Source organism: Corvus cornix, chromosome 6 (genome assembly GCF_000738735.6).
Source record: "Corvus cornix cornix isolate S_Up_H32 chromosome 6, ASM73873v5, whole genome shotgun sequence".
In the NCBI taxonomy this organism is placed as follows: Eukaryota; Metazoa; Chordata; class Aves; order Passeriformes; family Corvidae; genus Corvus; species Corvus cornix.
This window is the reverse complement of record NC_046336.1, coordinates 167,623-192,190: the sequence shown is the minus strand read 5'-3', so window position 1 is coordinate 192,190 and position 24,568 is coordinate 167,623. Positions and strand designations below refer to the sequence as shown.

The window sequence follows — 24,568 nt, the reverse complement described above, 5'->3', positions numbered from 1 at the left end:
ACTCCTGTGATGCATTGCTGGGGAACATCTGTCTCCTTAAAGGAAGGCTACAAACCTGAGATACTCCTTTTCTTCCTGTGCTCGTAAGACAATGCTTTGTTTTTCTAATTTTGCCTTATACTGATTTCAGAAAAAAAATTTCACAACAAGAATATAAAAATCCATGTCTTTAATATTTGGACCTAAAGGAAGACAAAAGGCCTGCAGTGCAAGGTGGTGGCAAATGTGGGCCAAGTAGCAAAATACAAACCCCTGCTGCTGCAAGAAGTGCAACTGCTGTAAGTTGTAACAAGAGAGCATGTTGCAGAGAAGCACTGACAGTGATTAAGCTGACCTGCTGAAGAAGAAAAACAAACAAAATGAGCAATCAAGACAGTATAGGAATATTTTTAAAGGATTCTTAACAAAGAGGAAACACAAGATAAAGAAAAGAAAATGAATTTAAACTCTAACTAGAATAGTAACTTATACAACCAACCTTAAAAATATGATAACATATAACAACGAGAAAATAGCTGGTAACAATAGTTAGCCATCATTTTAAGGAGTTCACTCTGCAATGCTATACTTTCCTCCAACCAAAACATTTTTTCCTCTATTATTATTGGAAAGCAGAAGGAGGGGGAGTTTGCTCACACTTTTGTTAGAGCAAAACATCTTTTAATCCTGAATGTACAATCAAGAGATTTGTACTATAGACAAGTCCAGATACTACCTTCCCTGTCGTATGCTAAATTCAGAGTCCTGGTTTCATTACAAAACCCACAAGAATTTATAATCGCACATAATTTCTAACAAAGTACTATTCAAACGTAATTTTAAAGCTGTGGCCCAGATCTTCTACTGTAGCATGCAGGGAGTGGAACTATGCTGAACCATGTCATGCAAGGACTGTCTGGAGGAATTTTAATGTTGCTCTGTATTGATCTTTCTTTCATTAATAACACTTGGAATTTTTTTATATTCCTGCTGAATAAGTATAGTTTTGTGAGTAATTTTGTTGCTAGATTTGAACTGTTTAAGCAATATTTCTTTCCTTTTCAGTTACCAACCATTTAAAAATATCTTTGGTATTTTGTTTATGGTAAATAGGAAACTTCTTTTCAGTTCAAAATTTTCTGGTGCATAGCTTTTTCTGCCAGTATCCAGAAGCCCTTTTGATTCCATTCCTGCATGCCAAAAGATTTTAGCCTGCGTTAACAAGATATTTCATGTACAAACCAAACCAAATCTGAAGTCAGGAGACTGTATGGACCAGCAGTGTTACTCATTCCTACTCTAACTGTTCATTTATTCATTTATTCGTGTGTTGTATGTGCTGTGCATTCAAAGTGTGAACTCTCCAAGACAATAACTGGATTGCTTTTGGTTTTTTGATTCTGGTTAAAACTGAGGATCTGCTTAATGATTACAGTCCCAGGAATTATCTCACAACACAGTAGAATGATTTCCATTTTTTTGAGGTATCCTTCTTAATTTGTGGAATAATTACTGGCAGTCCTGTAAAACAGGAGTACTGCAATACCTATCACAGTGTTATGCCTAGTGAGGATGCAGAGATTACTGTGCTACTTATCTTTGGAAATAGAAACAAGTAACCCTAACTACTGATAACTATTAGAGTTAGATATATTCAGTCATTTTTATCAGAAATATATGACTTAATTTTCCTGGTGTCTGTTGTCAAGTTGTATTTCTTTTACTGTATTTACAAATGCTATCTTTAAAATATTGTTTTGCTTCTTTTAGGTTTTAGTGCTAAAACTGCAGTTAGAATCATTATGCCTTCTTCAGGAATGACATTCATACTGTCTCAATAAAAACTGAAATTCCATGGAATAACAGAGAAAACTTACTTAATTTGGAGCCTTAAGCCAGCCTGAGATGCGGGCAGAGTTTTGTAGTGCAGTCTCATCCATTTTCCCCATTAATCTCTCCAGTGCTGCTGTCTTTCAAGAAAACATTCAGCTGGGAGCCTCCCCCTTGCTGCACTCCCATCATCACCGGGCATGGGGGAGATCGCACAACCCTTGCACTGACCAAAAAAAAAAAAACAGCTGCATCTTGAAAGTGTGGGAGGCTTGGGGTATTTCAGCACTGCTGGCTGCTGCAGGAGGAGGAAACCTGCAGCTTCCACAGCTGGGTTCTACTACAGATAAAGGCACAGCTGCAGTGGGAGAGAGGCAGGAGATGATGGGCAGAGAGGGGCACAAGTTGCTCTAAAAGATATTCTTGCTAATCCCTGTTCCTGCATTCAGTCTGCAGCACTAAACTTTCCTCCAACTGAAACAATTTTCTTCAGTTATTATTGGAAAGCAGAAGGAGGGGGAGTCTGCTCACACTTTTGTTGGAGACAGCAAACATCTCTTTTAGTCCTGAATATTATTTACAGATCTGAAACTAAACTTCAATATTATATGATATTATTTTTGCTGAGTGAAGTAATGGATGCATTCAGAGCATTTGAAAATGAGTCGCTTTTGTCGAGTTACTCTGTTCCTGCCAGATTGGATCCCTTCCGTCGTCCCTTGGACTCCATCCAGCCCTGGCAATTCAGGCTTCTGGCAGCAGTAATGTTGGTGGTGACCTCCCTGTCACTTGCTGAGAACCTGGCTGTAATCCTGGTAACTTTTAAGTTCAAGCAATTGAGACAACCTGTCAATTATATTATAGTCAATTTGTCTGTGGCTGATTTCCTGGTCTCACTGATTGGTGGTACCATCAGCTTTTTAACAAATCTGAAAGGTTATTTTTATATGGGATACTGGGCTTGTGTACTGGAAGGATTTGCTGTCACATTTTTTGGTAAGCTTGATTTTGTTTGTGGTTGCATGTTTTTTCCTTCAACCTCCTTCCCTGTATTCTACTGCAGTTTCCTAAGTCACTGACTTTGCATGCCTTTGAATTCACTGGTATTTTCCCCAGTTACATATATTCTGTAGTGGAGAGTGAGAAACCTCTCTCTCTATCCCCGCCATATACATGGCCTGTTGCATGTGTACTGATAATACAATGTGTTTCATAGAATGAGGAAAAGCTTGCCAATAGAATAGCAGTGTTGTGGAGCTTAAGTTAAAACAATTTCAGGAAAAAAATCCTTATGCACAGGTATTTTCAATATTTGTAGTTAGGTGTGCATATATGGATAAATAAGAGAGAGAGAAAAAGAGTGAATGGCTGCCCATAAACTGGGGAAAACCTCAGGGCACAGAACATCTCATGTTCTCTACCCTCCAGTGGTTCTGAGGAGCAGGGACACACCTGTAACAGTCAGTCCACACAATTACATCTCTTTGTGATTTTTTTTTCATGGCTTTGTTCATTTACTACAAAAAAATATTAGAAGTAGTAAGAGGAAAAATCCTCACCACATAGAACCCTGTGTAAATACATCTCTACAGAATAAATGGGTATTAGTTTAAAATGGGACGTCTACTTACTTGAGACAGACACTCATTCCTGCGTCCTGTCCCTGTTTCTGAAGCTACATAAAGACAGCCAGTAATGCTTGTCCCTGTTCTAAATCACACACAGTGCTGACCCTCAGTCTGAAAAGGAGTCCCACAGCTGCTCTCTGCCTGTTTAAGCTAGTCAGAGGGTATGTTGGTGAGGAACAATGCTTCTGCATCAGTTTGTGGCATGTAAGTCGTGTCCTATGGAGAAATATCAGGCTATTTCAAGATTTTGGTGTCCCACCAGGTAATATGTGCCTAAATTGATAATGTGATATTGTGGGTAGCTGTCTGCAGGTTTGAGTTTTATGATAGTCTGAAATAATTTTTGCAAAGATAGTGTTTTGAAGATTTTAGTTAGTTAATTTGGATGCTACATAATTTGCAGCTTTTCAGAGTAGAAACAAATGAAAAGACTGTCACAATCACTTAACTGGTCTGATCAGCTGCTTGATTTTGTAGCCCTTATACTGTAGACTGGAAAACTTGAAAAATGTGAAATTCTTATGCTCTTCATTAATATTAGAATAATGCACATAAATTGGCCATCCTTTCATTACTTGTGTTGATAGAAAAGCTGTTTCATGTTGTGGGTAGTCAAAGAGTGTAACTGGTTGCCCTGAGTGGTTGTGGAGTCTCCGTCTCCAAAGATACTCAAAACCCAACTGCACTTGGTCCTGAATAACCTACTATCTGGACAGTGCTTGAGGGGGAACGATGACCTCCACAGATGCCTTTCAAACCAAACAGTTCAGGGATTCTGTAATTTGGGATGGTGCTTGCTTTTCAGTGATCTACCCAAATTTGATGCTGACTGTGTTCTCTTGCTACAGGCATTGTAGCTCTCTGGTCTCTTGCTCTGTTGGCTTTTGAGCGCTACATTGTGATCTGCCGCCCGCTGAGAAATATGCGCTTGAGGGGGAAGCAGGCAGCTCTAGGTATTGTCTTTGTGTGGACTTTTTCCTTCATTTGGACCATTCCACCAACAACTGGTTGGAGCAGTTACACGACCAGTAAGATTGGAACTACTTGTGAGCCTAACTGGTAAGGCCACTCTCTCAGAGTATGGCAAAAAAACGAAACTTGTACCTCAGGATGTCTCAGGGCCAGAAATTTAAATAAAAGGTTTAAAGATGATGTAAATCTCTGAAAAAAAAACAGATGTAAAGAAAGTTGTAAGAAAATTGATCAAAATTTTCCAAGAGCAGTTTTTAAAACAAAAATTTCTAAAGGGTGGAGCCTCCATTTCTAATGAAAATAATCACCCTATACCTTGTGATTTTTGTCTGGAGTCATAGGACAAAGAGACAGATTTTTTCAGAAGACTGGACAAAGCTCTGAGCAAGCTGGTCTGACCCATAGCTGGCTCTACTTGGAGCAGGAGGTTGGACTACATGTCCCTTCCCACCTAATTGGCCCCACTGTTCTCTCGTACTGTATCTATGGTCATAGGATTCTCTCCTAGCCCCTGGGCAGGGAAATGGCCCAGCGCTCCATCTGGTGATATGACTAGAGCTGTAAAGGGGCACACTGAACAAAAACATTTGACAAAAATACTAGTGACATCTTTGAAAAGCAGAATTAGTATTTCAAGAAAATAGTAAAAACACGTATTATTAATACATACACAAGGTATTTTGTATTTTATACAGGTACTCAGGAGCCTATACTGACCGTACATACATTATTGCATTCTTCACCACCTGTTTTATAGTACCCTTATTGGTGATTTTGGTATCCTATGGAAAATTGGTGTGGAAGCTAAAAAAGGTAAGAAGAAGTACTCATAAGTAAACTTGTATGTATGCAAAAGTTTGGAATTACTGTTTGATTTTCTATAAAGATCAGACATAAGCAGATCATATTTGCAGGCAGCAAACAGTTACATCCCTTGTTATATAATTATCCTTACACACAGAAATTCATGCTATGGTTAGAAGTGATTTTTTAAATTGTGCAGTTTGCATCACTTATCAGTACATCTCATTAGTCAAACATCATGTAAATGAAAGAATGTCTATCTCATAAACAGAATGACACAGTATTGGTTTATTCATAATTGTACTTCAATTCAGTGACATTTCATAAGACTCAAACCAGGCAAATCAGAATGTAGCTTAAAATGACTGCAGTTGTAAATTCTAAGAGTGCTGGCTACTACTTTGTAACACATTCAAAATAAGACATAGCCTTTGTAAATAATGCAATGCTGTTTAGTAAACAAAATATTCATTTGTCCAGGAATATTTAAAAGACTTGAGAAATGCTTTTGAATTTTATTCAATGGTCATGTTGACCTGATCCAAAAGAGAAGCTGCAAAAAATGAAAAAGAAGACAATAGAATAGGAAAATTCCTATTTGGTCCAGGATTTGGGGACAAGATTTTGGGACAATATTGGCATTTCTATTTACTGAAAAACTGCCCTGACATTGCTTCAGAAATAAATTCAGTAAATTTCTTCAATTTATTGATGTTTTGGAAGTATTTGGGATAGTCAAATTTATTGTATTTATTCTGAGTATAATTTTTTCTAAGTAACAAAAAAATGTTGGGGTCTCCCCCCCTGAACAAAACAGAAGGGAAATTTGGGTGACATTGTGATTCCTGTGAATGGATTTTTCTTGATTTCCTCCAGGATTCGTTCAGGGGAGAAAAGGTTAAACGGCTGGGAGAGGTTGGTCTCAGTATTAAACACAAAAGGTTTCCCAGGCGCAATGTGGACGACAGTGAGGTAGCACAGCGCTCGCTGGTGGCAGGGATGGGGGGACCTGAAGAACAGGATACAGAAATGCTTGAATAAAACAATTGCTGATTTAGGGTCAGGCTCTCTTAAGATAATCTGTAAAACTACGGTTCTGTTATTCTGAATACCCAGAACTTCTATTAGTATTTTATTTCACCCTGCCCTAACCTACTTGCAGAGGAAACAGAATGAAGAGAGACCACAGGGGGCCAGATTGGTGTGGGAGGTGGGGCACAGCCCACAGCAGCCACACTGTGGGGCTCCCAGTCCTGCCAGGGACAGGTGTCCCTTCCTGCAGACTGGCAGTCACAGAGCAGAGTGGGAAAGGGCCACCTCCAGGAGGCATGTGCTCCTGGGAGGGGAGGGAACACATGGGGTAGTCTGGTGGCCTGGCATGGAAGGGAGGGGTGTTGCCTCAGCAGGGGGGATGTGAAGGAAGCAAGACCATTTGCATCCAGCACTGTCTTGGGGCTGCCAGACTAGTGGCTAATCTGTTAATCAGGTGCTTCAGCAGTTGCACAGAAAAACAAAGCAAGTGAGATGATGAATAAGGGAGGCAGTGATGGAAAATGTCACTGTCAGTCACAGCAGGAGTCATGAATGGTCCATTTGGCCATTTGAGTTAGGTCAGGATGTCTTCTGGAAGGCTGATCAGTGCCACGTAGTGTGTCCCAGCATGGGCCTGAAACCACTCTGGCACGTTGTCTCTAGGCTGTTATCCAGAAATAATAGGGGTATTATAAAAAAAATCACACTTCAGAGCAAGCTGTGTGTTTCACGCTTCCCTCGCAGCTCAGTGACCTGGCAAACCACAGCCAGGAAACAGGGGGTGGCCTCAAAATGCCACATCACAAGTGATGGAGTTGTAACCATCTAGCTTGTGCCAGTCTCGGCCTTCAGCTCTGAAAAGCCAGAACCCGCAACATATTCTGGAAATCTATAATGAATTGCTATTTTTGGCTATATCTCACAACTAAGCTCATTTTCAAAAATCTGACTACAGTGTACAGAGAAAGATCCAAGCAGCAGAACTGGTGTCTCGATGTTCCCAACCATCCCTCTTCATGCATTTTGTCCCATGGTTGTCACAGTGTAGGCTTGTTCCTGAGTGGAATAGTTCTGTCTTAGTAGTCTGCCAGTCCCTCAGTCCCAGTGGCCCCAGCTTTACAATGCCAATTGTAGCTTTCACTGCAACATCAAAGTTGATGAAAGAAATTAATCTTCAGAAAAATATTAAATTAGCAGTTTACAACAGAGGTAAATTATGATGGCAATATTCCTTTGTTTGGAAGATAAAGCACCAGTATGTTGTTCCTTACCTGTATTTAGAGAGAAAGGAAAAGCTGTATCTGAAAAAAAGACCCGGCTGATGTGAGACAAAGCTGAAAGTGCAATCAAGGAGATTTTGTTCCTTTTCCAGGGGACTGCACTTCTGCTGAAAGGGAGGCTGGGCTGCTCTCTGTGTAGGTACAGCATATATGAAAAAATGCTATAGAAATTTCATATATTTGCAGGGAATATCTTACCAGTACCAAACACAGCCTTTCTTAATGCCTAATAACTTGTAGTTATTTTAATAATTCGTTATTGTTATTATTATTACTGTCGTTGTTATGTTTATATTTGGTGAAAACTGACATGAATTGCAACTTTCTACGGAGATGAGGACATTGCCCTTCCCAGGAGGTGCTTCTATACCTCTTTAAGTACTAAATATATTGAATTCTCTGAGTGCAATTCAAAAGTTAGAGAAAATGTCTCCATAGAGTTCTAACATTACTGCAGGAAGTTAAAAGGCCATGTTAGACAAAAAAAAAATCTTACTTTATTAGAATGTAACATTGCAAGACCTGGCATCAGGTTTTTCTGGAGCCATACACAGTTATTAGTTATTGCTCATGTAAAATAACATTTCATAACAGCGCCTTGTTTCACTAAGTCATCAGAAACCAAAGATGTTTCCCGGAAACACGCTGTTTGACATCACCTAATCTCTGTATGAATATACGTGTCTAAGCTTCTTGCATGATCAGTGAGGAAAAGAGGAAGAGCATTCCTACTAAATGCCCCAATCCCACTTTAATTCTGGTATCATTAGATTGTGAATGCCCTTCTGGGGAAGGCCATAAAGCACCACTGAGCCAGACAGATGCCTCTGGTGTAAATTTCCCCCTTGGTGAGGAGGTTGCACAGCCTTGATTGAGTGCTGTCTGTAACACCCCTATCAGACACCTAGTTGTCTGCAAAGGCTACATGGAATAGAAAGTGCTTGAATTCAGCTCATTATCTGCTTATGATTCACCATGATGTCCTTCTTTTTCACTTTGACAATAAAAATACAAAGATACTTAAGCAAAGGAAAATTTACTAATGCTGGTATATGGTAATTCATGTCCCTCAGCAGTAACTTCAGCATCCATCCTTCTGTGCTGCCACACTTGGGAAGAGCAGGTCTTTCCTTCTAGCATGGCAACTAGACAGCTCACTAAAGTCACTGGTTGGACACCTTGCTGTTTGTTTTCTAGAATCTTTTCTCTTTTCTTAAAAGGTGTCAGATGCACAAGGCAGGCTGCGAACTACCAGGAAACCTGAAAGACAAGTGACTAGAATGGTTGTTTTTATGATCATTGCCTTTCTAATCTGCTGGATGCCATACGCTACCTTTTCTATCCTCGTCACTGCATATCCCTCCATTGAGCTGGATCCTTGTCTGGCAGCAATTCCGGCTTTCTTTTCCAAAACAGCTACCGTTTACAATCCAATTATTTATGTCTTTATGAACAAACAGGTACTGTATGCCCTCAGAGTGTCTCCAATACTCATATTTTGCTATTTGGTCTTGCTTTATAATGAATTATTTCTACCTACCTACGTGTTAGTTAACAAGCATTACAATATCCTGCATTTAGAACGAAAAAAATTGCCTGGTGCAAGATGGCATAAGCCTCTGAGCATTTTTGAAATATAAATGTTAATAATTATTAGGTTTAGATATTGCAAAGGAAAATCAGCCCTTAGGGAAGATGAGTTAGTTTCCTGTATGAAAATTATGTTCTCAAGACCGTTCCAATATATTTCAATAATTGTTTAGGAATGCAACACCAGTAAATTATCTAGAGGTGGGGTGCACATTTTCAAAGCTTGAATTTGTCTTGGGGAAATGAGGCATTTGTTGCTTATGTGCAGGGGGTAGGAAGTATTGCACATGGCCATTTAACAGGGAGCTTTCTTCTCTGGAATGAGGGCAGAGGATTGGATGCAGAGAAAAAGAATTGATATGGGGATGAATGAGAGTGTTGTGTGCTCACAGTGGTAACAGGCATGATAATAAACATGAGCAGATTTCTGCAATGAATGCAGCAACTGAGAGTGGTGGCATCAAGCAGAGTATAAGCACGTAAATTAAATAAAGAAAAATAGTTAAGTGTCTGTTGAGTAAGAAATGGTGAATTTATTTATCCGGTCCTGCAGAGAGAGCAATTGCTTATCTCACATCCTGTGGACAGCACCCTAATCTCCCAAAGCATGGTAGATGTGTGCCACTCTTTATCCTGTTTGTGGATGCAAACAACAAAAACCCATCTTCGAGTAGCCGGGAATTTAGTATATGAAAGCATGAGTCTGGAGAAATGGCCAATTATGTCCATTAGATATGATTAGCTAGAAGCAGAAAAGAAAAATTATTTTTTAGATTAGGATGTACCAGTAGTTTGGGTCTTTTCAGAACATAGTTAATTTTTAGGTTTAGAGTTCTTCATGGTGGCATGGGGAAATATATTTTATGGGGTTATTTCTTCATATTCTCAACTGGTTCATGAGAGAATTTCAAAGACCTTTTTAGCTAATATGCAGATTGATTTATAGAACTGTTTTTAAATTTCTTATGTGTTTTGACTGATCTCCTGTTTTTTCAACTTTTTAGTTCAGGCAGTGTCTGATTCAAATGTTCAGTTGCAGTGCCATAGGAACTGTGGAGTCCAACATGAACCTGACTTCAGAGAGAGCAGTGCTAACCCAGGACAGAAGAGGCAGCGAGATGTCCCCCATGGCAGTTCCTAGCACCATTTCTGAGACGAAAACTGGAGTTGAACACAGAAATAGACAATCTTTGGCTCTGTTGAAAACTTCAGAAAACAAAATTTGTCCCATGTAGAGTGGAGATAGGATCATTATTGCAATGCTACAGTGTATTTCATTGTTACAATCATCTAACACAAAAATATGTTGTCATTGGGCACATTCTGCTCCTGTGGACACCAGCTTTTGAGATTGCGGGCTCCTCAGTGCATGTAAGAGCCTCTTGGCTCTGCAGGTGCAGTCAAACTCCCAGCTATAAGGAGAGTCCCTTCCTCCACTGCATTCCTCTTCCCAATCCACAGTCAACTTGAAGCAGGTAGTGGCACCACACTGTTGTTCTCCTCTGAGGAGCAGTTGTGTCTCTCTCTCTCCAGTCCTTAAATCCGTGTTTCTGCTAAAGTCACATCCTCACTGCTTTTAATTGGGCTACTGATTCTGGAATAAATTATTAATTTGTTATTACACCTCTACTTTCAGAAGCAAGGACTATAACACAAGTACTGCTTGTGTAAACAGTGAAAACTAATGGAATTTGCCAGCTTTCCATGGCTGTATTCCATCTCATATTTCATTCACACAATAACATGCAGCAATATACTTAGCTTTAGTGGAATGTCACTTGCACATGCAAAGCCAAACCAGGTTATGAAGGTAATAAAGGCAGACTTCTGTTTTACACAGTGATTGGGATCATTGTATGAAATGTTGCTAAGAACTGGCACATCAGAATTTTAATCCTATATAAAATCTATCTTTAATTGAATGCATTCTAGGACAAAAGGCAATGGCTGACTGTATTTAAATGCTTTAGGATGGAAAACCATTATTTCTAGAGAAGACATTAGTACAATGCCAGTTGAAACAAATGTTGTTCCATAGTGGGTATAGAGAAGCTACACTAGCTCCACCCTGTACAGGCCTTAGCTATAGAAATGTGATATGGAATGAATCATCAATGGTTCCGTTTTGCTTCAAAAAAATAGCATTATTTTACACAGAATAAAGAAATTTTGTTTCTATCAAATTTTTTTTCTGCTTTCTGTTAAATTAATGTTTGAAAAACTATATTGCATTGAAAAAGAGTGATGGACTACCTGACATACCTGTAGTAAAAGCTAGTCCCTGAGCAGTACCTTGCTGACTTGGAAGTCAAGAACTATTCTTGCAGCAGCTGGAGATGCTGGTGGATCAGGAAAAGGTAACACAGAAATACAGTACAAAGCATATTCTGAACCCCTGGTATGTTGCAGAGACTGGTTTCTGTATGATTCTCCTGCTCATGAGGAGAAGAGCTGTAGCTACCTGCTGGGGTGGAGGGACAGGTACAGGGAGCGTGTCCCTGAGCCACTCTGGCCTTGGAATGCCCAGTGGTGTTGAGGCCGACAGCAGGTCTGGAGGCTTCACAGACCTTAATTTGGACATGGTTAACTTCTATTTGTGAGAAAAGCCCATGAGAAGAAAAGCAGTTAGTTTTTACCCATGAAAATGTAGTATCAACAGAAGCATGAAAGTCAGACAATAGGAGAAAAACAGCAACATATCCACACCTGTTATTTTTCTGAATGCGTTGAACGCTTATGCCATAGGTAGCCAATGATAATGTGTTATAGTTAATAGTAGCCAGCAAGTCTACTGTAGTAGTTTTGCAGCCAATGAATCTGTAACACAAATGATATGAAAGGTGTATAAAAGAGGCTGCTTTGTTTAATAAATGGCTTTTTCCCTTTGTCCGAGGCACTGTCTGTGTGTGTCGTAACCACCTCAACAGCGACACAGTGGACTGCTTGACCATCTGTTCCTCCTTGTGGCCCCTCACATTCACACCCATGGACATACAGAATAATTCATCCCCCATATTTCTGCACAGCCCTGGATTTTGATGCATTCTGCCTTAGTTCTGTGAAGGCAATCTAAACACTGAAACAGCAGTGGCAGTAACACGGAACAAAGCAGGAGATCCTCACTTGTCTTCCATCACCAGGCAAAGGGGAGCTTGGCAACGGGATGAAGGCTGTCCTTCTTCAGGCAGTAGTGTATCTGACATCTGAGACAAACACACTACAATAGGTAATGATGTGTACCTGCTTAGGTCACTGCTGATCTTTTTTTGCTTCATCACATATTTAAGAATTATTCAGTAAGATCTATCTGCTAAAGATCCTGCAGGAAGTGTATTTCTGTAGTGCTTTCCCTTTACACACCATGTGGTCAGTTTCTTTGGCCCTGCTCTTTTTCCCATTACCCAGCTCCCCATTGTTCCCCTGGGACAGCTGTGAGTGCAGAGGTCTCAGCCATGCTCTTTGTTTTGCATCTTACAAAAGCCCTTTGGACCTCTTCTACAATGTTGTCTTGGGGTGACTTTATGATGTGTATCCCCTATCTATGCCCAGAAATTAATTTTGTGCCTTTCTGTGCCTTTAAATTGAGCCCGAGAGGGGGGAGAGAGGAAAAACCGAGTGAACTTTTCAAAACAGTTGTTCAAGGACAGACACACACTCCTCTGCGTCCTCCTGCTGTGGTAGCAAGAGCAGAGGAAGCACCCTGCTTGCTTTTCAGCCAGCTTTCAGCTCCTTCTCTCTGGAGGGAGACAGAGAGTTGAACTTTGTTTTCCTGGGACTTCGGTTTTTCCTTTCTTCTCTTCTGGACTGTTTCAACATCAGAACACATCGGGAGAATTTTCCACCGATGCCCCGGAGGTGGGCCCACGACCCAGCTCTGAGGAGGAGGAGAGAGACCACACCTACAGAAGGACTCTGAAATCTTCCCAGGTTTCTCTCCACAGTGAGAGGTTTTATTATTTATATTATTTATATTATTTATATTATTTATATATTTATATTATATCTATTTATATATATATTATATTTATTTATATTATTTATATTATTATCCTTTTCCCGTGTTTTTGTCAAATAAATATTTTTATCTCTTTCATTTTCCTCCGAGGAAAATTTTTTTTTTCCCAAATCGGGTGGGTGAGTGCTGGTTGTAACCTGCCTTCTATCAGAGGATATTTTCCTCTAAATTTGTCCAAACTGGCACAAATGCATCCTTTGCGGAAGAAAAGTTAGGAAGCACTGGTGCTGACCTTGAGGGTAGAGCACGTGAAGTGCTGGATGGTCCCTGCGGGTGGGTTAGGACTGACATGAAGCTGAGCAAATGTGAGGAGGCCAAGCTTGGTGCCTGCACCCTTGCTCCAAAACAGAGACCTGCAGCACGGCGAGTTTTCCTTGCTCAGTGATAGCTGCTGCCCTTCCAGGCACCACAAGGAATGGACATTGCCTCTAGCAATGGGCAAGACATCAGGAAGAAGGCACTACCTGGGAGCATCCAGGGGCTCCCTTTCTTTTGGCAGTCTAGTTAACTCTATCATCCTGCCTTTTAAAGGCACAAGACAGCGAGTGCTGAGGAATCTCACGTTGTTGGAATACCTTTTAAAATTTCTCACAAAGAGCACCTATGTCTATGCCATCCAGGCCCGAGCACCCTGTACCCTAGAGGTGAAGATATTTGACAATTCCCTTTGTTAGAGAAATGTAGCTGCAAGACATAGACAAGTAACTTGGAACATTTTAAACACCTAATTTTCAATAAGCAAATTTTATACATTGTGATCTTCCTCTTAATTCACCCTGGACTGAATTTAATCTGAATTGGATCCCTTTCTGTTTTCTGATTAGAAGGATGTTCAGATTCCATTGCCTTGACTTCATTTTGGGATGGTAAGATCAAAAGAGGGGAGTTAGTCTACAAATAAAATCACGAGCTGCACATGTGAGAACTCACTGCAAAAGACTCTACAGTTTTCCTATTCGTCTCACAAAATTTCATGAGGTGACTGTCTTTTACAGTGTAATTTTGGCCTCAGTGAGCTTGAACTTTTGCAGGGCTCAATCTTAAACCCAAATGTCGATCCTTATTCTGACAGGCACATTCTTTATCATTAATGCTGTGTTATCTGGAGCAGAACAGTGAACAGATGTAGATGCCTTTTTTAAATGTTTTGGAAATACTGTGTGATAGGAAGAGTAAGGTATTCAGTTACTAATTGTATGCACCTTTTTGTGCTCATTAGTCCGTTGAAACAGTCAGATGTGATTTGACTGTGAAAATTCTTGCATTTAAGATTTTCTCTTTCAAGGATATATTGACCTAGGTTAATCACAAGTTAATGGTATTACATATATTAAATCATGAAGAATTGGCAGAAGTGCTAGTGTTTAATTAAAAGTAACAGAACTATTGTATTTCCTGAGAAGGTGAGGCTGTAAAGTATAGCTCTGTAGTACAAAATAAAGGAACAAAAGTTATGTAATTGCAAAGAAAAAAAACAATGGAAAAAATGCATGGAAAACAATAGAAAACAGCAAGTTAAAATGAGAGTCACCATCTGATTAGTGGCTGTGTCATCCTCACTGAAGGTCACCCATGATGAAATGGTACTGGTGAGCCTTTTAGAATATTTCACCGAGGTTTGTGCCTGTAAATTAATTGAGAACACCAGTTTGCAAAGATAGTCAAAGACAGTGCCTCCAACTCACAAAAATGGGCATCCACCTACTAAATGCACTAACAGCCAGTGTGAGGGGTCCCATTACTATGGAGCATGTTGGGGTGGGCAGTCTGACATCAGATTTTGAATTACTGCACTCAAAAAACTATAAGGAAGGGTATTGATAGAGGAGCCTTAGGGCAGTGCTCACATTTCCCCATGGGGCAGACAAACAGCCTTGACTTTTTTCATAAGGGAAAGGGAGAACTACAGCACAATAGGAACAAAACAGGAATCCTCAGAGTGAGAGAACATACAGGAATAAATTAAAAAGTCATGACATTAAGCCCTGCTTCCTTTTGCCTAGCCATAAGCAAGACCTAGAAAGAGAAAGCAGGATTTTCATCCCAAGTCAGGCACAGGAGCCCCCCAGTGCCTATTCACCTACAGCGCTCCCTCAACAGCCACCTGGATACCTGCGGAGTCAAAAGTTCTACTGGGATGTTTTTTCCTGTGCAAAACCAATTGTCATATACATTTAATTTCATGGGAAACAGTTTTGAGACAACTTTGGGTCTGACTTTTAGAAAAAGATTTATTTAAAACTTGTTTAGAAACTGCTGCATTTTCTGTAATTTTTGGTTTTTAAAGATGGAAGATAATAAGAAAAAAATGGAAGAAAACACAGAACTATTTTCCTGTGCAGTATCAGAGGCTCCAAATTTTTCCTGTTCTCTGGATATCAATAAAGCACTGACAGTAATTTTTTTCACAGAGAAGTCTTTGTTGAGATGTTAGTTTCTTACTGTTTGCTCTCAAGTACTCTGCTGTCATTCAGACAATTAATTAAAGGTGTGACAGCAATATTTAGACATACAGGAGACAAAAAGTGTTTACAGGCTTTACAGTCAACTCAGATTTAGAGAAGCAATGTACAGATCTAAAATGGCACTGAAGAAGATGATAGATAATCATGAAAAAACAAATATGTGTGAAAGATGCACTCAGTGACAAAAGTAACAACAAATGAGGATTAATTAGGACAGAAATATGGACATTCTTGCTTGTGGAACTTTTACTTGCACTGCAACAGGATATCAAAGAGGTGTGGATAAAATAAAGTAGAGGGTATGGTTATGTGAGATGAGGCTAGTAGTAGTGGCCAGAGGAAAAAATGAGATTAGAAGTAATAATATTAATCTTGGACATGGGCAGAATATTTGTGCCAAACTGAAACAAAGATGGTCCTCCACATCAGAGGAGACAGTTTTGCCACTAGCAATAACAGGATTGTGGGAGGGAGAAAGAGTTGCAGCAGTGCAAATCACAGAATAGATTATCAAAGTTTTGGACACACTACTCCAATAATAATTCTGAAATATTCAGGAAGAGATCCTGGCTGAAATACACGGCTAAGAAGGAGACATTAGAAATAGAAAGATGGATTAGCATGCTGTTAGCAAGGGTTGTAGAAGAAATGCACAGGAGGCAATCACTCAGGTTATGCAGGGGAAAATGGATTGAATTAAGAGGATGGTGAGATAAGGAGAATTTTCATGCTGAGTGACTGATCAAGGAGTATTATTGATGTTTAGTAGTGTGAGATGCAGTGCAGGATGTAAGGAGGAGGGCTATAATCTGTAGCACAAAAACAAGTGGAAAACAAAATCTGGAGCATCAGGTTTATAGATGCAAACTGACATTTGCTGGGAAGCAATTTGCCAGGGTGAAACACATGAAAGCCTGAGAGTGGGGCGTAAAATCTGAGGCATAGAAGGAGAACATGGTAATGAGGTGCCTTTGGCATTTAAGAGTGTCAAAGACAAAAGGTGATGGCTGGGGATGGTGCAGTGAGCCCAGCAGCTTTCGGAGAGAACTGGTTTTGCATTGTCAAGGGAAGTAAGCAGAGAAGGAGGAGAAATTGTGGAGGTAAAGAAAGCATATGAGAGAAATAGGGATAAGCAAATATTATTTCAGTCTGTTGGACCAGTGGGACTAGCATGAAGGTATCAGTAGTTTATTTCAACAGGGAAGTTAATAATTTAATTAAATATATTGAAAACCACTTGAGCAGTATTTAAGTGGCACACAAGTATTCATTATCTAAACCTTTGTTCCTAGTGCAAAACTATCTTGAAAGCTTATGGAGAAACAGCTTGTGTCTAGTTCCTTGCATAGCTCATGGCCTCACTGCCACTGTTGAGATTATAATCGTACTCCTTTCACACTACCCCTCTGGCACACTTTAATAGATTACATTTATGGTTGTCTTGTATCATTTTGCTACCCTGTCAGCCAAATACTCTGACATGCAGCAAGCACAGACATAAAAATGTAGGCTGCAACAGGGTGATATGAAAATCAGTGGTTCTGGACAAATAGGAAATTAATATTAGAGTCTAATTACAGTCTTCATTTCATTTGGAGAAGGAATTAATTAGTCTTAATAGGACCACAGAGGCATCACAAATGTTTTCTTTCTATCAAGCAAAGCCTACATTGAAAAAGAATTTATCAATCATTCTTAAGGTGTCAGCATTATTTCTCACTGTCCATAACACTGATGATACTTTTCAGGTCCTCACAAGTACTTTCTGTTAAGGGCCAGATTTTGCTTGGTTTATTAATATGAGGACACCCATAACTGGGAAAAGGCATTTTCTTGAAGAAGGTTCTTACTTCTGCACATAAAAAAATTTTTTAAACTACTTATTAATTCTGCAGCATTAACATTCAATGTCTGTAGTGAGATGCTGTCTCTCTGAAATGTTTCCATTTTTGATAGAAACAAGGAATAATATAATCGGTGGGTGTTTTCCTGTTAAAATGCCTTCAGTAATTCTTTTCAGGAAGAGGAGGATACCTTTTTCCTACTTACTGGTTAAGAGAGTACATTTTAAAATCTATGAACACCTTGACTCATTGCCACAGTGGGCCAACCAGAACAGTATCAGCCTGGGTGCAAAATATTACAGGGCTCCCAGGAGTTGGTTTTCAAGTCTTTCAATGTAACACAAAACAAAATTTTAGAACTACAAACAAAACTAGGGGCGAGGGAGGGGGCACTTTTTTTTCAGAGTTCCGCACAATGACTAAAGGGACACCTTTTGCATAATTGGTAAGAGCAGGACATTAATATTTCACCATATACAAAATATAATTTAGGCAATGGATAGTTTTAAGACCTTAAATTTTCATAAATAAAAGGTGTGAATGCTGCCAAAGTCAGCTTGCTCACACTTGGTTGGGAACAAACAGTATTGTGTTCCTGAATTTTCATTTTGCCACCAAGAGTTTGCCTAGAAATCACACTCCTTAAAAAAAAAAAAAAAAGTTTTATAGAATTGTCTATTGTTTGCAAAACTAGCAATGCAACACTACACCACTTTCTGCTTTGTGATCATTGCACTTCAGTGATGCAACCTGGAGAAAGTAACTGCCCTTCTTATAAACTTTCCATGCCATAGCAGGATAATTGCTTTGTGTTTTTTCTTTAAAATGTCGGCAATACTTCATCAATCTACCCATTAATGGAAATACCTTTTTTTCTTTTTTTAATTTAATACAAATGATGGTTGCCATAAGAGTTACTGTTGCATTATGAGGTCATGTTGGCTCCTTTGGGATAAAAGTAAGAAAGGCACTGACACTCAAGCCTGGCTAAATGATTCACTGAGTGAAAACCAGAAATTCTTGAAAAGATAATAGCAATCTTAGGACCCTTCTGGTGCTGGAAACCTCATGTTTCAGCATGAAATGAGTCTCTCCTTTTAGGCCATGACATGCTACCCAGACCCTATTTGGGATGAAGTATTCCAACCTTGTTCTTGACATCTTTACATCTACGTCCAAGTGAACAAAGTTACCAATCTTGTACCTGTACAATGCTGAACTTTCTAGCTGGCACACTATGGTTCTCTCAGTAGGAATGAGCCCATACAAGTGTGGTTTTAAGGCAAGTGTATCCTGATGTCACAACATGTGCACAGGGTATGGTCACTCAAGCTAATGAACAGGTCTGTACAGCTGAGGCCACTGCTTAAACTCTGCTCCAGTTCTGTTTGGAATCCCTGTCTCCCAGTTACCATGTCTTCTGCCGTGGCCCATCAGAGCTGCTCTGCATTTACAGTTGTGTCAGTGCTTTCTTATGGAAAAACAAACAAACAATCTGTTCTTAAAGATGTATATTCTTGAGGAAAAACCCCAAACAAACAAGTGGATTTGGGCATGGGGAAAAAATATCCAAAATAGCTTTCAAAATCATTTCAGTAAGAGATAAAATGCTGAGGTTTAAAAGTAGCTTGTCCAAGCTATTTTTCATAGCTTCAGATCTAGAGAAAGAATACATTTCAAAATGTCCTAAGATCAGTGCACCTCATCACCCACTAGCACGGATGAAGGCGAAAGCTTAGACACTGAAGGTAGTGTTGGTGCACTTTACAAAATGTTCATGTTCTTGCTCTGGCAACAAACAACACAGCTTCTCTAGGGATTCCTTAGGCTTTTTGAAGATACAAATGTTTTAATATACAGATTTTGTTTCTCCTAAAACCATATTAACTGCAGAGCACCAATAGAGGAGATACTTCTCGTCCAAAGTGCAAGGGCATGGCGAGGGGCAGAGATTGTTACAGAAGATCAGCTCTATCAGAAGTTTACCATAAACCAGACTACTCCAGCATAGCTCTGATGGAGATTAATTTCTAAATCATCTATTTGTATCATTTTTAACAGGTTGCTCCTTTTGCAAATATTTTTGTCTTGGTTTTTGGTAAAAATGCACTTAACCACATATCTGAGTTTCTTTCACTTTTTATTAACAAGACCTTGCCCTTGCCCACACTGAACCTTTATTGCCAAGGGTTCTGCAACTAGCAATCAAACCAAGTCTGAGAAACACATTTCTCTCTGTTTCTGATTTTGGATGAAATATTGATTCCTGATTTTTCTTTGTTTCCTGCTTTCTCTTCCATTGATTTCTTCACTGGGTTCAGAGCAACACCTCCAAAATAAAACACTTCCAGTATTCTCCCTCTGCTTGCTCTTACCTGCAGATCTGACATCCCACTCAGAGGAGACTCCTTCTCCCAACAAATGCACTTGCAAAGGAGAGAAGGGCTTGACAGTGAGATGAGGTGACTTGTCTAAGCCTAAGCAGGTCCAGCATCCACATATGCTTAGAGTGTCCATGATATTCCTCCACCACTACTCCAACCTGAGTGTTCCCACAGATATGCACAGGGCAGACATATTTGACATATTTGTTCACAGTCTAGCTAGAGGAATAAAATACACATTATATGGCTAAAACATTTCTGTTTAATTATGACCTCAGTGAAAATGATTATCCAAGAAAACAGAGTCATGAACATTAACAATAATTCTCATCTCAATTATTGAGAAATAGAATTTTAAATGATTGGTGAAGAGAAGATTCTTAGAAAATTTATGGTAATGTTCTTTATTATAATACTCAGTATTATAGATTGTACTATTTTTTCTCTTTATTACATTATATTGAAGCCTCTTTCCTCTTCTATGTCACAAATAGTTAAAAATCTGTAAGAGCGTTTAAGGGCCTTTCAGCAATTTGGCACACCAGCTTTATCTTAACTATTATCTAGCTGCATCAAGATATTAATGTAGTCATCTCTCTTTAGTCTCAATGAATTACTATAGAATGTCAAACAATTAGATTATATTGGCCAACACTGCCCTGTTTGATTGAGTACAGATGTAGGCCATGTCCCTTGAATCACACTGATGAAGAAGCAGAAAGGTTTGTGGAATTCCAGTGCAAATTTATTTCAATGTACATCCCACTTCAGCTTCTAATGCCAGTACTTGCAATACTAATAACCAAAAAATGCTAAATAGGTATTTCCAGGTGGAATAGAAGTCAATGTCATTCAGGAGAAATACCGATGAACTCCGTTGGAGGAGAAAAAAATGAAAACTATAAAACCAGCACAGAAGCCAGTGTGCTGGTGGAAACACAGATGCTGCCCAAGGGCACAGATGTGACTATACTGAAGCAGCAAAATGAACATTTCTTTTACTTATGAGAATAGTAGTGCTTAAATCTGTCTCTGCTGGACCAGAAAAATTTAGTACATGCTTTTGTGTCAGGAAGACAACCAGTGCATAAATACTTGATAGAGATATCTGGTTACAAATATCTCAGTATTGGCTTCTGTGCCATTCTGGTGGTCACTAGAACGGTGCCTTCCCTTTTTCTGCATACACAAACTGTACAACCAGTTGCATGTGCAGGCCTGTCATGGAGTGGCAAGGGACAAATCCTTACAGATTAAATACCTCTCAATTATCTGGTGCCCACATATGCCATATGTCATGAAAAGCTAAAGTTATGCTGTTTTAACTTAAAAGCTGGAAACAACTTCTGTTCCATATATGATAAAAGCTCAGAAGGTAGTTACATCATTCATATTTTGCTACACTAGACACACCATAAGCAAAGCATACTGGCAGTGTATCTCCATGGTAAAATCTGCCTCAACCAAAGAAGTCTGTTCCCACTCTGTAACTGCACACCTGCATCCGTGTGTATCTGAACCCATATTTGGTCTTGAGCAGCAGTGCAGAAGAAAGCATGCACCTGTGCTGTCAGTGACAGTGATAGGACTACTTGCTAATCATCACAAAAAAATACTGGCCCAGAGAGGATCAGATGCACAATGACAAGGTAGGAACTCTATGTCAGTATCATGCATGGTGATCTATGCAATTTAGATGCTGTCATGCTGTCAGGATTGGCCGAACTACAGGTGCTCATCTATATACCTCTAGGGCTGCAGTGTACTCCATACTGAGTTTGTGTTCTGTAACCTACTTCAGGAGTTACAAGCTCAGATAAATTCTGAGGACATGACAGAACTGCAAATATTTTTGAAACCCGTTCTTTTCTTCCAACAGGAAATCTTAGTTAATTCCCTCCACTGGTGTATTGACAGGTAATTAATACACATCAGTGGGAGAACAGACTGTTCTGGCTGCTTCCGCAATGCTGAGAACTCCAGCAGACAAGCTCATTACTACCAGAATGAAGATCAAGATGTTGGCTCTGAGCAAACTTTTATCCCTACATTTCTCTTCCAGGATATTGCAGATTACAGCTTTTAACTGTAATTCCACTGTCACTGTTCTTTCATCAAGCTCATTTTGTACTTAAGAGGTTGTTCCCCATGCCACTGCCTGCAGTTTTCCAAATGAACACTTCTGTCCTACAGTGTGAAACTTTCTTCCCTTACTGGATTACGATCATGTCTTTGTGCTAATCAAAACAAATTGGGAACGCTGATCTGTCTCTGAAAACTTTGGCATCAAACAGAAAAAGAAGACAGAGAAGGTAGTGTGGACACTGTTGCTGTGATATAAATTTGATCTACTACCCAGTATCCATTCAGATAATAAAACATCCATAATACATAATATTTTACACAGAAGCTAGTACAGTTTACGACTGTTAAGGGAAATTACCATCTGCACTTTTGACAAACTCAGGTTTGTTTTGGGTTTTTTTGTTTGCTTTCTGGAACTCTCCCTGTAATGTACTGACTTCTTTCACAATTGACATACTTGGGCAAAATTAAGAAAAAACCCACCCAAAATTAAAAAGAATTTTAGACAATAATGAATCTGATTCAGTTCACTTCAGTGTTATTATCTGTAGCTTATCTCAGTGCACTTATAGCACAGAAAATTATGTCAACTCTTGGAATTGCTGAATTGTTGATTATGATTATGGTAGTCCCATAAAAACCAGAAGTCTGAACCATTCACCTTGCTAAGAAACTTGTCTTACAACATTAACTTTACTTTCTTTAAGAAAACTAAGTAATCAAAAAGGCCAGAACATTATAAAAATATTTTTAGATGCCTTTTCAGGAAATAAACACAAATCCTTAACTAGTGCAGCCCTGATTTCTGGAAAAGCTGTACATCTTTGTAAACATCTCATTTCTCCTAACAATTTTAAATGCTAGATGTCAAGTATGAGACCATCCAGAAAAGCGACAGGTCATGAACATTCAGTTACTGGAAAGGATGCTGTACTTGAGCTCAGTACTGACTCACTTTCAGTTATATCTTGACAGTTTTCACCCTCTTCTGCCATGTGTGAGGCATTATATGCATATATGAAAGCATTATATGAAACAAAGGGAAAATAAATCACAGTAGTTATTCAGTGACAAAGAAATATCTTCCTAAATATTTCCCATACTAACAGACACTGTCACAAAACATCCTTTTAATTTCTTGTACCTTCCTAGCTCAAAATATTGGCCATTACTTCTGAAAGGGGTCTTTATTTTGTTGGCTTCAACTGTTCCAACTCAACACTGACTTCGTGTACTCTTGGCAGAGGAAGAAAACTTTTCTTCATAGATGGACTATTGTATTTACACTGTTTAATATATTTAAAAGTAAACACACACATAATAAGTATCAAGAGTAATATTTCAGGTACTATTATAAATTATTCATATTTTATCCACCAACAATATTGTTAACATTCCATGCTGCGTTTTTATAAAAATGGGATTAAGTGATCTAAAATTGTTCCTCATACCGTAAGTCTTACGTATCCAACTGGAAAACTGCAATGTATTAAATATATTTCCTCTCTTCTTATTCTGAAATGAAGACTATTGTGCCTGCTACTTTTGAAAATGCTACTACCATGTTCACAAAGTCCCCACACACTTTTATCACTGGCTGAGAAGTACTTTATCGATTTATCACCTGAGTACCAATTTGGGTCTTCTACCAACCAGTAAATATTTCAGGGCACATAAGTATGATTTCAGTTTTAATTTGACCACATCCTTAAAACCCATGCTGATAATATCTGTTGCTATATCCACATGAAGACACTGCAGTTGGAGACCTGAATTAATACCCAAGAGGGACTTCAAGAAGTTCTTCCTGGTGACTTTACAGTGATGAGGTGGTCTTTCATCCAAATGAAAGAGAAGGATTTACACTTATATAGGATGGTTCTGATATTCTATTTCAGGAGAGCTTTCAGCTCAGATGGTGCCAAAGCACATGCTGGAAGGCTTAGCAGGTTGTAAAGTCACTAAATTAGTGTTCAAACTCAAGATAAATGGTCTTAAATAATTATGGGAATGACCCCTACACCAACCTCAAACCTGCTCTAATTTCCCTGCCTACAAACACCTACATCAAACACCTACATCATCAGCTGCTACATTTTGGCATCTACTCCACCACATCCCTTTGCAAAGCGGGGACAACAGCCTTGCTGACAGGACCAGCCACTGCAGCTCTGGAGAGAGACACGCACATAAGATACGAAATCCCTGAATGACTGCTTATAGCAGTATAATTTTAAAGAGGTTGCACCAGGGACTAATGGCAGAGCTTCTCTTTTTTTGTTGTTTGTTTTATCATTTTGTAGCAAACTTGCTGCAGCTCTTTACTGCAGACCATCTAGAACCACACACTTTTCTTGGACAGCTATGTACAACTCAAATTATGTTCTTATCCTAGAATATCATCAATAAAGTCACCATGATTTTTTTCTTCCTCACATTTTTCCGATTACATAAATTTTAGCTGACCAATTCTTTTCATGCTAAAATATATTATGAAATGTCTTTTCTGTTATAAAAGCTAATTGATAGTGTGATTTGTTATGTTGCTGAGACATAATTCAGAAAGTTATTTTAAAGCCCTTGATGCATGGAATAGCACTAACTGCTTAATATTTCTTGTATGAATGAATACAGTGCATGGGAATGATGTAGTGCCACAT

General features: G+C 39.1%; 1 protein-coding gene across 1 annotated transcript; it reads left to right on the top strand.

Moving 5' to 3' along the window:
- Positions 1-2,072: 2,072 nt before the first annotated feature.
- LOC104694925 (opsin-VA-like) lies at positions 2,073-12,847 on the top strand. The gene is made up of 5 exons (XM_010408411.4): positions 2,073-2,805; positions 4,286-4,496; positions 5,105-5,222; positions 8,746-8,985; positions 10,120-12,847. The coding sequence occupies exons 1-5, from the start codon at positions 2,418-2,420 to the stop codon at positions 10,348-10,350; spliced, it is 1,188 nt and encodes a 395-aa protein (XP_010406713.1). The 5' UTR covers positions 2,073-2,417; the 3' UTR covers positions 10,351-12,847.
- Positions 12,848-24,568: the final 11,721 nt, after the last annotated feature.